The sequence below is a fragment of the Podarcis muralis genome, chromosome 3, assembly GCF_964188315.1.
Source record: "Podarcis muralis chromosome 3, rPodMur119.hap1.1, whole genome shotgun sequence".
NCBI lineage: Eukaryota > Metazoa > Chordata > Lepidosauria > Squamata > Lacertidae > Podarcis > Podarcis muralis.
In genome coordinates, this window is record NC_135657.1 from 117533358 (window position 1) to 117547398 (window position 14041).

Consider the following 14041-nt stretch of genomic DNA (forward strand, 5'->3'; position numbering starts at 1 on the left):
TTTTCATCATATTTTCTTTAATGGTGTAACATGCAGTAAAGTTCATGTTAGTTTTCCAGAGTGTTTCCCATTCTCTCATCATAATAGGACGTCTGATATCCTGCACACACTTGATCATTACCGCCTTCACCTCCTCCTCCTTGACTTCCCAGTCAAGGAGGAGTTGGTACATCCTAGAGATAATTTTGGTGTCATTATTTAACAGCTCTATTTCAAATTTAGAGGTATCATTGGCAAATCTATATTTTTTTTGGTCCTGTCTGAATGTCTCAAAGAGTTGATGATACTCTAGCTAAGAGAGATTGAACAGATGCTTTAAAACCTTTGGAATAACCTAGGTCCATTTAAGATTATTATTATTTTTTTGCTTTCAAGTTTCCTTTAAAAGCCTTTCTTAATATCCCTGCTAGGAGATGGCAAACTGAGGGCAGTTCCAGACTGATGCTAATTTTGATGGGATTCAGTCACCAACCAGCATACTCAGTCTATACAATTAAAAGTTGATTTGGAGCTCTTGCACAACAAACCTACTCCCCACCCCCCAAATTGCACTTTTTGTGATGAGGAAAGTGACACAAAACGGCACTGGAAAATGTGGAATAACATTTGTTTGATGCAGTCAGTGTTGTCTAACCTCTCTACAAACAAATCAGAATGAAAGCACAATAAAAAGCTAACATTGTCTAACCTCCCCGCAAACAAATTAGGAGGCTGTCTTGAAACTACCTGAGGTTTAGGACCATGGGCATATGGAAGGCAAAGGCAGAGGTAGAGAAAAGAATCCAAATTTTCAGATCCTCCTAATCTTTTAAAACATGCACTATTATAGATTATGGATCCAAACTACAAGAAAGAAGATTCCACCTAAACATTAGGAAGAACTTCCTGACAGTAAGAGCTGTTTGACAGTGGAATTTGCTGCCAAGGAGTGTGGTGGAGTCTCCTTCTTTGGAGGTCTTTAAGCAGAGGCTTGACAACCATATGTCAGGAGTGCTCTGATGGTGTTTCCTGCTTGGCAGGGGGTTGGACTCGATGGCCCTTGGGGTCTATTCCAACTCTATGATTCTATGATTCTATGATAGCAGTGGCAGACATATGAATGGTTTTTCAAATGACATTCCTGCATGTTTGCTGTAATGAAATCCTGGTTTTTATAGGAGGGATTCCAGTAATCATCATGGGTTCAGGCTTTGATGGGATAATCTTGGTGCAATTTGGTTCCCAACCCTGTCCAATTAATGTCAATACCAGCAATTCAATGAAAATTGAATGCAGGCTTCCTCCTCGGGTAAGTAATACCTTCATTTTTGTTGCAAGAGAAGGCAAAATTCATCTAAGCCCTCCCCTCCAACTTTCCCTTGTACAACATGCATTGCATGCATTATTCCTGTGGTGGGTTCATCTGAGTTCAGTTATTCTCTATAAGTTATTTTCAGCAAATACTACTGCACAAGAAGTACAGGTGGATGTTAAGGAATCCCCCACCTCATGGCAAATGCTGTGCAGGAGCTAAAGATCAGAGGCTTATTAGTAAGTCATTGCCTATTTAACTTATTGTACAATGATATACATTTCTGCTCAGAAGTAGGTCCCTTTGCAAAGTATTCAACTAAATAATTTTGTGAGCTGAATGACTTCTGCTTCCACAATGACGCCCCCCTGGTGCCCTAAATCTGACATTTGCCCCCAACCCGCCATCTGGGGATAGCGCAGGTTGTGCACGAGGCCAGGAGAGAGGTGAACGTCCCATTGTGCAAGCATTCATGCAGTTACCCAGTTGAATGCCCCTGTACAATGGTTTAGGAGCAACAGGATCCTTATTACAGGAGGGATGAGTGGCTGTCATATAGTGTAAAAGCACTAATCGACACCTGCATATTACCTCAAACCTACTACCTTTCATTTTCCCTGGAGGAAATGGCTTACTAGTGCACAGTCCCTACGGTTACTCATTTTCTGTTCATTCCTTCTAGAGTGGAGAAGACTATACTGCCCATCTCACGCTGGTTAATGAACACGGGCCTGTGGTCTTTGCCAATGTATTCACATATGATCCATCACTAAATCCACTCATTTTGTCACTGAGCAGAAACAGAAGCAGCACAGCAGGTAAAAGGGGCAAAAATCCCTGAACATTGTTGTTGTTTTATTCTCCTTCTCCTTCTCCTTCTCCTTCTCCTTCTCCTTCTCCTTCTCCTTCTCCTTCTCCTTCTCCTTCTCCTTCTTCCTCTTCCTCTTCTTCTTTCTCTTCTCCCATTTTTCCAATGTTTAGGTATTTTAAAATGTCGCTGGCCTGCACATGACATGTTTTAGAAGTGGTTCTAAGCAATGCAGTAAGAGGACACAGCAGCTCAGATGCATTGGTGATTCATATAAACAAACTGTTCCTGTTGCTTATGTATGTCAGTGGGAAAACAGGCGCCTGCCCCAAGCAGCCTCTTGTGGGAATAATAATAGAATGAATTACATTTTCTGAAGTGGGCCTGGAGACCGCATTTGTACTGTCTTTGGTCTTCTACTCATCCTGTGCCTAGAAAGCATGGGTCCAAGCAATTTTCCTCAATTCTCTGCAGGGGGTCAGGTGCTCCACATAGGAATATCATCCCTCACCAATTATACCTGTCTGGACATGCAGTTCAGAATTCAGGAGTCTGTGGGACAAATCCAAGCACTATCAGATCACGGAATCAGTGTGGTACTGCCTTCTCTGACAAATGGATTATACAGCTTTTCTGTCGTTTTCAATAACGTCTCACTAGGCACTAGCGGGTAAGCAAATATAACCTAATTTACTGTGAATTCTTTTAAGGGAATGATTAAAAAAAAAATGAGACTGTAGTATAATCCCTAGCAATGAATATTTGTTGACAAGAGAGATCTATGTTGTTTGGGTATTATTTAAAAATGTTTTCGTGTTTTCTTGCTGATTGAACTATCATGGTTGCAGGTGTGTGTGTGTGTGTGTGTGTGTGTGTGTGTGTGTACACATACACACATACATATATGTATGGGCTGTGGTAAGTTATTTCATTTCTTTAGACTGAGAAGAACCTGTCTAAATAATTTTTAGTTTTTCAAACAGTAAAAAGATGAGCTCAAAGTAAAAATTTATAACCTCTAGCCAGCCAGGGCTTGTCCACACTTGCTAGTCTTGTGCCTAGAAAGTATGGGGCTGAGAGGTTTTCTGCTTGACTTGTGCGTTCTTGTGCCTGAGCAGTTTTTCATTGTCCCACCACTTTCTCTGGAAAAACTGTGGAATCGGAACAAACGTCAGTTGGGTTTTCTACAGATTGCCGTTTGTTTCCATCCAGCAGAAAACACCATGTTTTCCCAGGGGGAAGCACGAGGCAAGTGGAAGTTTGGGCGAGCCCTTAGTGGCCTCCATGTAGTTTGCTGCCAGAATGTACAGGGCTGTTGGGTCTTCAGCCCAGCAGGGATCACACGGAGGCACCTACATGCAGCAGTTTGTGACTTGTCCAAAAAAGATTGCAAAAGGCCTACAAAGATCATGTAAATCACAGCTGCCATGTGCATTAGTCCAACATGGAGGAAAATGAAATTCAATCTTATCAAGCACGGAAATAAGACTCTTTGCATATAAGAAAGAATAAACAACTGAATTGTATGGGTCTCTCTCTTTTTTCTAGAGTGGAGCCATTAATCCAGTATGTCACAGAGATCTTCAAAATGGAGCCATGTTGTGGTTCCTTGCTGGGTAAACGCTATCAATGCATCGTACATGTTTATGCAGTAAGATTGTCAAGGATCACAGATAGATGGCACCCATTGTTGGGAGTAGGAGCTAAAGTTATACAGTCCTGTTGTTGAACCTTGTGTGCATGGCAGGGGACAGATACCCCCCCCCCACAATTGTATCCCAAATTGCAGCCCATTTAGTGTGTCCCATAAAATGCAATGGTAGCTGCTTGGGAACTAACTCAATTCTCATTTGCATAGTTCTACACTGCCTAAGCCTAAATGTAATATTAGACTTTGTAAGTTGGGTTTTAGTGCACTGAGATTTTATTATCTGTTTCCTAGGTGAGACATTGCTCACAATCACTGGAACAGGCTTTGGCAACAGCCCAGACATGGTCTCAGTCTTGGTAGACTCACAGCTTTGTCCCGTTACCAGCGTGAACGACGGGAGGATTTTGTGTCAGACTCCACCTGTCACTCAGCTGGCCAATGCCACATTAGAAGACTTTCCAGCGCAAGTGGAGGTGCTCATAGGCAACAGGACATCTGTGGACACACCTGCCTTGAGTTTCTCAAAGGAGAACGTTAACTTTCTTTACAAAATGTCTTTGACTCCAGATATTACAGATATGAGAGTAGAAATGCTGAATGATAGTGTACGGCTGAGCATAAAAGGGACCAATGTGACCGTTTCAGTGGCTATGCTGGGAGATGAGGAATGCCAGCTTGAGGTGGAGAACGCCAACCACTCTGCAGTCGGCTTTCAGTGCTCTGTACCCCTAAGCGCACTAGAACCCGGACAGTATCTTTTAAGAATTCTCCAGAAGCAGACGGGCTATGCCAACATACCAGCAGAGATACAGCATGTAACGGTACGCCCCCTGATAAAGATGATTTCCCCGTCTCATGGCTCCATATGTGGGGGGCAGTTGCTCACCATATCTGGCGTTTCTTTAAAATCATGGACAAATTCAGCTTGGGTGAATCTAACAGGCAACTTCACCTGTGAGATCCAGAGTTCAAATGACAGCCTCATAAAATGCGCCCTTTCCCCAGGTGACCCTGTTCTGAATGACTGGCAGCTGCGTGGTGCATCTCAAGTCCTTAGCGTCACAGTGACTGTGAATGGGATCACTAGCCACTGCCTGGGGGGCTGCTCACTTCATCTTCTGGAAAACCTGACCCTTGCTATTGATGCCGTGACCATGACGTGGAATGGGAGGCTCGCTTACTTGTTGATCAGAGGCCAGCGGTTAGATAGAGCAGGGGATGAAACCTTGATAGAGGTGGATGGTCATCTCCCTTGCAATGTCACAGCTTTGAATGAAACCTGGATCAAGTGCCAGACAGGCAGCCTTGACGCTGGAGAACACAGCATTTCTGTGCTGAGCAGAAGCTGGGGTCAAGCGTGCCTGAGGCAGAAAGGCGCCAGCATTTTCAGAGTTGTTCCCCACGTCCTCCAATTTTACCCCCAGAATTTCAGCGTCAACGGCAGAGGCCTTCTCACACTCGACGGCCTAGCATTACGAGGCAGGAACGAGACCTCCATTCTCATAGGAGAGCTCCACTGTCCCCTTACCAGTGTCACATACTGGGCTCTTCAGTGCCTCACCCCTCCAGGCACTGGGGTTGCCACAGTGCAGCTGAACATAGATGGCGCCTTGTACCATATTGGGGAAATAAACTACAGCGAAGATTCCACACCTGTCTTTCTTTCCCTTCTACCTTCTGTGAATCAGCATCTGACAATCAGGGTGTCACGGATCTGGCGGACAGAAGACATGTATGTTTTCATTGGAGGCTCTCCCTGTGCCAATGTTGTTGGCACCAACACAACTTTGAGCTGCACACTCCCTCAGCTTTCCGCTGGGGAATATAACATCACAGGCGGAGATGCCCGCCAAGGCTTGGCTTCCTCCCATTTGGTGTTCCCTTCTGTCCTGATGGTTATGTCTGTGAACAACGGCTTTGGTAAGCAGGCTTTCAAGATAATTTTATTTTGACCTTCTTGGAGCGGCGTGGAATGCAGACACAGGACAATGGCAATATATTATAACAACATAGATATGAGAACTCATGGGCTGCAGTCAATGGGTTCCTGCTGTAATTGTGAGACTACTTGTTACCTCTGCTTTTAAAAATCTTTTTCCTGGTAGAGAGAAAGTGTGGAGCTTGTCTTACAAGAAACGTGTGCTCCTTGCTTAAAGCATACACCCCAATGCTCTCAGGTTTAATACTCTTTCTGCTGAAAGCCTTCTGACTTGCAGTAAATGAACAGTCTTTCCTGCTTTTCTATTGTCTCAGGAAATACTCTAAAGCAAATCTTGAGCAGTTTGTTTCCTCAAGCAGAGACTCTTGCAAATTCTTAAGTTTCAGAAATCCATTACTGACTTTGGAAGAAATGCCCAAACCCCAGTACCTGATCTTCACCACCTCTCTCTTTCTCTCTGTGTGTCTTGCTTTACTCTGGGCACATTCGGAGGTATGCTATGGTAATAGCAAATGGCCAGCGAAACAATGTATTAACTGTTAAATGAAGGGTATCACAGGACTTTAGTATAGCTCATTAATAGCGATATATTGTAGAAACACATAACTCTGCAGGCGCTGAACTAAAAAACCTCTTTGGATACTAATGGGGTATTTAGTCACTGCCTTGTATTCTGAGGCTATGGTGAAGCTTTCTGTAACCTGTTCAAGAGCTTATCTGTTGTATACTCTTTTTGTGTGTAACCGCCTCTGTATGGTTGTGGGCTTTCCTTGTGGATATATGTAAGGCACAAGAGCTGCCTGTATCTTCATAGACTATCTCCAGTGGCTGGGTATTTCATATTTCTGGATTGAGTGTTGTTAACAAGAAGACCTCAGCAGCTGGCAATTGTTTAGCTCAATGCAAATTTTCTGTTTTTTCCCTTCAAGGTTGCCTAGGTGGTGGAGAAATACATATACATGGGACTGGATTCTCTCCAGGAAATACTTCTGTTACCATCTGTGGTGCTGTCTGTGAGATGCTGGATGTCACACCAACTGATCTGCGATGCTTAGCCCAACCCTTGAATGGTCAGTTCAGCTGTATGGACAGAGAGATGTGTTTAGGGAGAAAGTGAATGGGTGAAAGAAAGAGAAGGGAAACGGTTGCCATTTTGTCTTATGGTTGGTCCTCACCACTGGAGTATCTGGTTTGTTAATTTGAAAATCTTCATTGCTTCTTAAAATATAATGAATGATAACAAGGAGCGGTGTCATGTAGTGCCTTGTAATGAACAGAAGCAAATGAAAAATGGTTTAAAAATATGACAGTAAAACATACTGTGCAGCACTGGACAGCTAATACTTCTCCTCCTCCTCTGCCCTCTAAATCTGCTCTGGAGGGCTGGGGGAACTCCCAGAACAGGTTTAGGGCATGCACAGAGGATATACAGGGGAGGAGAGGGGGACAAGTCCTGTTGTGCAAGCGAAACTTGTTCGCTGTACACATACCTCCCTTAGCGCTGCATTTAATTCCTCCCCGTTCTTGTGCTCTTCCCACTCCTTCGGCGGTAAGAAGTTCACTTACTCAGGTTTGGTTTTCTTTGGTAGGAGGTCCCTGGAGGTTTATGCTGTTTATTTACAAATGTACAAGTTGAGCATAGGTGGTGGCACAGCTTAAGCACTCCAAGTGGACAGCCAAATCATGCTACTCCAACCTTAGATCTCCAGAGAGAAACAGACGTTGCCACGCAGCACATTTCAGAGCTCAAAACAAGTCTTTTTTCCTTTACTCTACTGTCAGGAGTGGGAGCAAGTCAGCAGTAACTCACAAGGTATCAGTGAAATTAACTCTTTATTCAAAGAAACAAAGTGCTACCTCGAGTTACAAACCCCTCAGGTTACAAACGCTTCAGGTTACAAACTCCGCTAACCTGGAAGAGTTACCTCAAGTTGAGAACTTTGCCCCAGGATGAGAACGGAAATTGTGTGCCGGCGGCGCAGCGGCAGCAAGAGGCCCCATTAGCGAAAGCACGCCTCTAGTTAAGAACAGTTTCAGGTTAAGAACGGACCTCCGGAACGAAGTAAGTTCGTAACTAGAGGTACCACTGTAGCTCAGCCCTAGTGATCACACCAACTCTTCCCAGTAAGTCTTGCCTCAATGAGGCAGTTGCAAAAACTGTAGATCCTTGCCTCCCCTCCCCTCTCGAAGGCTTCTCCCCATGATGCTTCCCCAGCAGCACAAGCCTCCTTCATCTTCTCTCTCTTTGCTCTGCCCTCTTCATTCCTCTCTGTGTTCTGGGAGACCAGTGGGGGAGGGGAGCTGGTCTCAGCAGGAGGGGGAGACCCCCTGGATTCTTCAGCAGCCTGCCTCATCTCTGTCTCCTGGCCCCCCTCCTTTCCTGGACTGCTCTCTGCCAAAGGGCGAGCCATTTCCTAGGTTTCCAGAGGCCCCTCCATCACAACATCCCTTCCATCCCTTTGAGGGCAAGTATTGGTTTTTACCTGGTATAGGCATTTCATAAAATTAGCTTGATTTTTACCCCAAGTAATACTAAAGAAAGACTTTGCATGCCATGTTTCACTAATATGAGTTTTGAAACCTGGAAAATATCCTTCTTATGTTCATTTATAGGAATAAGAATGATGGTTTGATTTGTCAGCATAGCACCACTTTATAAAAAAGAAATTACCACAGAGAAGATAATTTTAGTTATTTGTAGTTACTTACAAAAATAAAATTAACTAAACTACAGTTACAAAAACATAAAAATGAAATATTTAATGTTAAAATTGGTTTGTACACAGGAGAGGGGTTGTTGCTTTTGACTCCTTGCAATACTTTAAATTGCCATTAGATGTCAGCAAATGAACATTTGATTCGATCAATATCCTTTAGTAATTTGACTGGGAAAGTTCAGTTAGATTATGTGCTGCTGATGTGGTATAAAGAATTTTATTGTTTCCAGTTGCTTCAGACTAGATAATGGAAGGTAGTTGTCACTGTTTTTGCAATTGTAATAAAAGATAGCCCATGAGAAATAGTCTGCGTATAAACGCATGAATAAAATTTGGCAGCGACAGCTGAGATTTTCAGCATAAACTTCCTATGTTATACAACAGCACAGGTAAGCCAGTCCAGAGAGAGGACTTGGCAGGAACAGGAAATCACTCTGTGCCACATGAAGGAAGGGCAATAGTTGTATACAAGAGAAACTGTTGGGAGAGGTTTTGGGTTTATTTTGGGGTATCGGCTCCAAAAGGCTTGTATGGATGTTTGCTTACTGCAAGCAGTTGTAGGATATTCCTTCATGGCTCTGTTATAAGGGCCCAGAGTCTTCAGACTTGGGACTTTGGGAGTAAACCCAAGGCAACTTGCCCTGCGTGCCACTGGGGCAGCTCATGGGGCAAAGGAAACCAGCTGTCACTCACACAGGTGAGGAAGCAAAGAGGTGTTTTTTTTAAAAAATATTTTATTAAGGATTTTCTTGTTTTACAGAAGTGTAGTGCCTCGTTTTTTTGTTTTTTTTTTCATGTAACATTTTTACAAATCCATTTCATTTGTTGAGGCATTAGGGGGAGAAGAAAAAAGAAAGAGAGAAGAAAAGGGGGGGTGGAGAGAGGGAAGATGGATGGGGGTGGGGTCGGGTGGCGGTGTTTCTATTATGTTTAATGTGTGTAGAGTTTGGTGTCAGCGTTGTTTGTGTTGTTCACTTGTGTTCCTTTGGTGGTGAGAGAGGTTGGGGTTGGCCTAGGGTGTGATTGTTTGCTTGTGGTTGGCTGTGGTGATCTTTGTCTTCGTGTGTGAGTGAGGTGGGTGGGTGTTTTGGATCAGGTTAGCCATATTGATTTGTATGCTGTTGGTGGATTATTGTCATTGTCCTGTTGGGCTGTGTGTGTGATAAAGGGGAGCCATACCGGGGTGAAGGTGTCTTCTTCTGTTTGTCCCCGTGTCAGTTTCAGTTTATTAGTTAATTTTTCTAGTAGGGCTGTTTCCCATACTATTTGGTACCATTGGTCCATGCTTACTCCTGACAGGTCTCTCCAGTGTCTGGTTATATGTACAATAACTAAGCAAGTAATAGACATCACCCCAGAACTGGCCCTACTAAACATCTTCCAAGACAACAATGCCCATTTACACCACAAAGCACTCATAACCCACCTGCTCTCAGCAGCCAGAAGCAAAGAGGTGTTGTGTTGCTCTAGGGTAGGTTCCAAACAATGACTTCAAACAGCAAGAAAGGGAGATTTGCCTGCACATTAGGAAGGACTTCCTGATGGTACGAGCTGATTGATGTGGAACAGGCTTCCTCTGAATGTTGATTGCTACAAGCTAAGCAGGTAGAAGATGGGGAAAGAAAGAGTTTGGTGGAGGAATGGAATGGGCAAGTGTGATGGCCTCCAGCCAATGATATTGGCAATCTGAAGTATAGGAGAAAAATTAAAGTGATGAGGGGAAAGGTTAAGTGAAAGATTTTTGGGAGCAGACACTGAAATGCAGCTAAATTAACTGAATGTGGTATCAAGGCAGGTGTGCTCAGCAACGTGCAACTTTCTCCTGAAGTTGCCCGATTCTTACATGCCATCAGAATTCCTTCCTTTCTGTTCCTTTGTGGTTTCAGAACAATGGGAAGAGGAAATAATTTATTGGATAAAAATAAATTGATTTAAAGGACAGAAGATAAAAAACGTTTCCTGGTTGTATGGCTTAGGGAAAAGAAGTTTATCCCTCATCTCTCTCTCTCTCTCTCTCTCTCTCTCTCTCTCTCTCTCTCTCACACACACACACACACACAGGTCAGAAAGGAATTACTTTCACTTGCTTTCCAGAACAGTAGCTGTATTGATCTGTTGCCCTGTCTCTCGCCCCCCACACCCTTATCTGAAACAGCCATGCTGAAAACTGAAACAAGTTGGACTTTATTTCATGTTAGTTAATACAGAATGCTTTTGGATCTGGCTGTTTCCATTATCAGCTCTGACCTTGAAGGAATGCAGAGAGAGAAAAAGATTGCCCACCTCTGGTTTATGTGACCCATTAGGAGAATAGCCAGGGGCAACTGAACGTGTGCCACATACGCAGCAAAAATGTCCCAGCAGTGAGAGGGGTTTGTGTGGCTATCATAAGAACTTTGGTTCTTAGACATGAGCTGCGGTGCTTTCAGTTGATTTCCTTAGACAAAGCCCATGGCAAACATTTCTCTTGCTAATCATTCTAGTGAAGTCGGACACAGGATTTGGCAGCATTTGTGGGACCGGAGCCTGCAAACGAAACATGGAGAGAACTGATTATGTGATATTGGTGCTGTTCAATTTCTTTTTTGCATGAAAATGCATTTTCAACTCTTAGGGCTGTCTATGATGTTTTTGTTAGGACTGAGTGAAAATTGAAGAGCTTGTTTTTCTTGTAATTTCCTTGCACCTGCAGTTGAAAATGTGTTTTGAAAGTATAGAAACGATATCACATGTCTGGGACTTAAGAAATATATACAGTTGTACCTCAGAAGTCGAACGGAATCCATTCTGGAAGTCCAATTGACTTCCAAAACGTTCGGAAACCAAGGTGTGGCTTCCGATTGGCTGCAGGAAGCTCCTGCAGCCAGTCGGAAGCCCCGTTGGATGTCCTGGTTCCAAAGAACGCTTGCAAACCAGAACACTCACTTCCAGGTTTGCGGCGTCCGGGAGCCAAAATGTTTGACTTGCAAGGTGTTCATCAACCAAGGTGCAACTGTAGTCCAGCTGAAGTTGTGGTGAAATGCCAGAGCATTTACTATGGATTACTACTACTTGCTTCTCATCACTTTCACCCGGTTAGTCTTGTAAATGAAATGAGTGAAGGACTGCTGTGTGTGGACGTGACCACTAGCTAATTTCTGAAAAGGGACTTGAGGGGAAAGTTCCTAGAGACACTTTGAGCTGTTTTACATGTTGCAGGCTGAGGGTTCACATTGTTAAATTTTTTTTTTTGCTACTGCCTCTTTTATGGTGTCTTTAACAACAAGTTGACAGAGGTTTGTTAAACTGGTGAACCTTTTCATGACATGGAAATTTGAAGGGATGTTTGGGGAGAGAAAAATTCCACGTGTTGAAACGTGTGAGCCTGCCACTGTCAATGACACCTGAGCTAAGGCAGTGAAAAGGAGGAGGAAGGTATGTGGGTTCAAGCAAGGGCATTGTAACAAGTCCTTGTCAACTTGGCGCAAGTCTTGTGCGTAAGCCAAGGAAGTGGAGCAGGTAAGTTGCATTTTGAGTCACTTTTGCACAGGGCTCCTGCGCTCTAAGAGTTGCACAGAGGGTGTGTGACTTTCTCTCTCTCCCTGCCCACTCTCTGCAGTGCTGAGATTGCCCTCCCAGAACAGGTATGCCTGGCATCTTTCAGCACCAGACAAAGACATTTGCATTTGCCCAGAGGCTTAAGTCTGTACAGTTATTAAGAGGGCCAACCCAAATGGCACCAAATAGCAAGCATGCTTCGTTCTTCATCAGGCTGGATGTTAAACACACAGCAGGAGTTGGGAGATGAGGGGAGAGAAACGACAAGGCTTCAACTATTTTTTGTATTTTTGTCGCTCCTCGCTGCCCCCAACCCCAAACTCCTATTCTGTGTAGCACCCAGCCCAATGAGCCCCCATGTGGGCCACCTGCATAATCCAGGATTGCAGGGGGCTGGACTAGAATGACCTCGCGGTCCCTTCCAACTCTATTCCCTGCCTATGGATTTTGGACCTTTTCTCTAATTATGAATATCTGACCAGCTATAATGCATGTACATCTACTAAAACGATTGTGAATATGGCTGTTATCCAAATATCTAAATACTTTAAGACCTTAGATTATGGGTAGGCAAACTAAAGGCCCGCGGATGGTCTGGGAATCAGCATGTTTTTACATGACTAAAATGTGTCCTTTTATTTAAAATGCATCTCTGGGTTATTTGTGGGGCATAGGAATTTGTTCATTATTATTTTTTTCAAAATATAGTCCGGCCCCCCACAAGGTCTGAGGGACAGTGGACCAGCCCCCTGCTGAAAAAGTTTAAAGATCCCTGCCTTAGATAATCAGTGACTGAAGGCTGAAGTACTTGTTGTGTAGTTCTTTTTTACACTACAGATTTTTAGAAAGCAAAATTCAGTTGTTAAGGCCACAATTTGAAAGGGGGAAGAGAGACTTCTTTGCCCTTTCTCCTTATATCACCTTCCTACTATTACCTGCAGCAGATTTTATACCCCTATGATGGAAAACAAATAGTATGCACCAATTGTGATAAAAACAAATTGTTGGGGGGGGGGGGCTTGACCTATCTGGATCCATTTCCTCCTCCAAATTGCAGACTCAATGGCTGCATTTTATTAAACAAAAGTCTAGAAAGAATGGTGGAACTGCATGTGAAGTGTACTTTGTTTATTTTTATTGGATAAGTTTCCATGCCGCCCTTCAGTCCAAGTGATACCCAATGGCAAAATGCAGCAAAATCATTCCACCCTGAGAAAGCTTTAATGTGAATAGTAACAAAGTTGGGATAAGAAAATTGCTAATGAAAGTGCTTACTTATTCAAGGCTGACGACTTTTAACTCGCCTTCCTCCTTGTGTTTTTAGCAGTAGCGTGACAAACCAACTGAGTAAGCTACTAAACTATCCCCATCACTTTTTGCAAGGCAAACAGGAGCAAGCCTCGCCAAAGAAAAGTGGCGGTGCCAAACTAATATTGATGGCTGGTGATTTCCCTCTCTCTTCTCCAGCTTCCATAGCAGTTCTGTGCAGCTTGACATGCTCTTTGGAAGAGAAGGGAGATGACTGGAAGCAGCCAGGTGCAGCTCTGATCCAGTGTGACATCCGAATCAGAGCGAGTGCTTCTGTTGTGACGGCAGCCACACCGTACCGATACCTTTGTGACGATTCAACGTGTTCCTCTTTGCTACCTCGCAAGGCTGCTGTCAACTCATCTGGCATCCATTTTGCTGGCCTTTTTATCAGGTTAGACATGATCCTTCTGCCAGACAGTGGCTGGACTCCAGCGCGCTGTTTTGTAAGGAGCACTCAAGTTTTGTTGGGACGGGTTTCAAACTGGGGAACAGGCATGTCACTGCACTTGCTAGGCTTGCGATAGCAGAGTATGCTTTGGCCTGCAGAGAGATCTGCCTGACTGAACGTGAAATCCATTCATTGTTGATATCAAAGCATGTCTTCCTTTGTCTTTTTAAAGTATTATTTGAGTCTGAGGGACACCAGATGATCCATCTAGTAAACATTTTACTTTATTCCTGTGTGTGTATTCTGATCCAACGCAACATCTGGTGAATGCCACTGGGGGGAAAAGATTAGGGATTATGAAAAGCAGAAGAATGACCCCCCCCTCACTACTTTAAGTCA

At 43.7% G+C, this 14041-nt stretch overlaps 1 protein-coding gene across 2 annotated transcripts in view; it reads left to right on the plus strand.

The window, feature by feature from the left end:
• The window catches only part of PKHD1 (PKHD1 ciliary IPT domain containing fibrocystin/polyductin), a 243049-nt gene that overhangs the window by 42481 nt on the left and 186527 nt on the right, over positions 1-14041 (plus strand). For both annotated transcript variants that reach the window (XM_077926565.1, XM_077926566.1), the window contains exons 25-31: positions 1158-1288; positions 1974-2109; positions 2574-2769; positions 3648-3715; positions 4042-5670; positions 6619-6759; positions 13411-13645. In XM_077926565.1, coding sequence (XP_077782691.1) covers positions 1158-1288; positions 1974-2109; positions 2574-2769; positions 3648-3715; positions 4042-5670; positions 6619-6759; positions 13411-13645 — 2536 coding nt within the window. The remainder of the gene's footprint in view (positions 1-1157; positions 1289-1973; positions 2110-2573; positions 2770-3647; positions 3716-4041; positions 5671-6618; positions 6760-13410; positions 13646-14041) is intronic.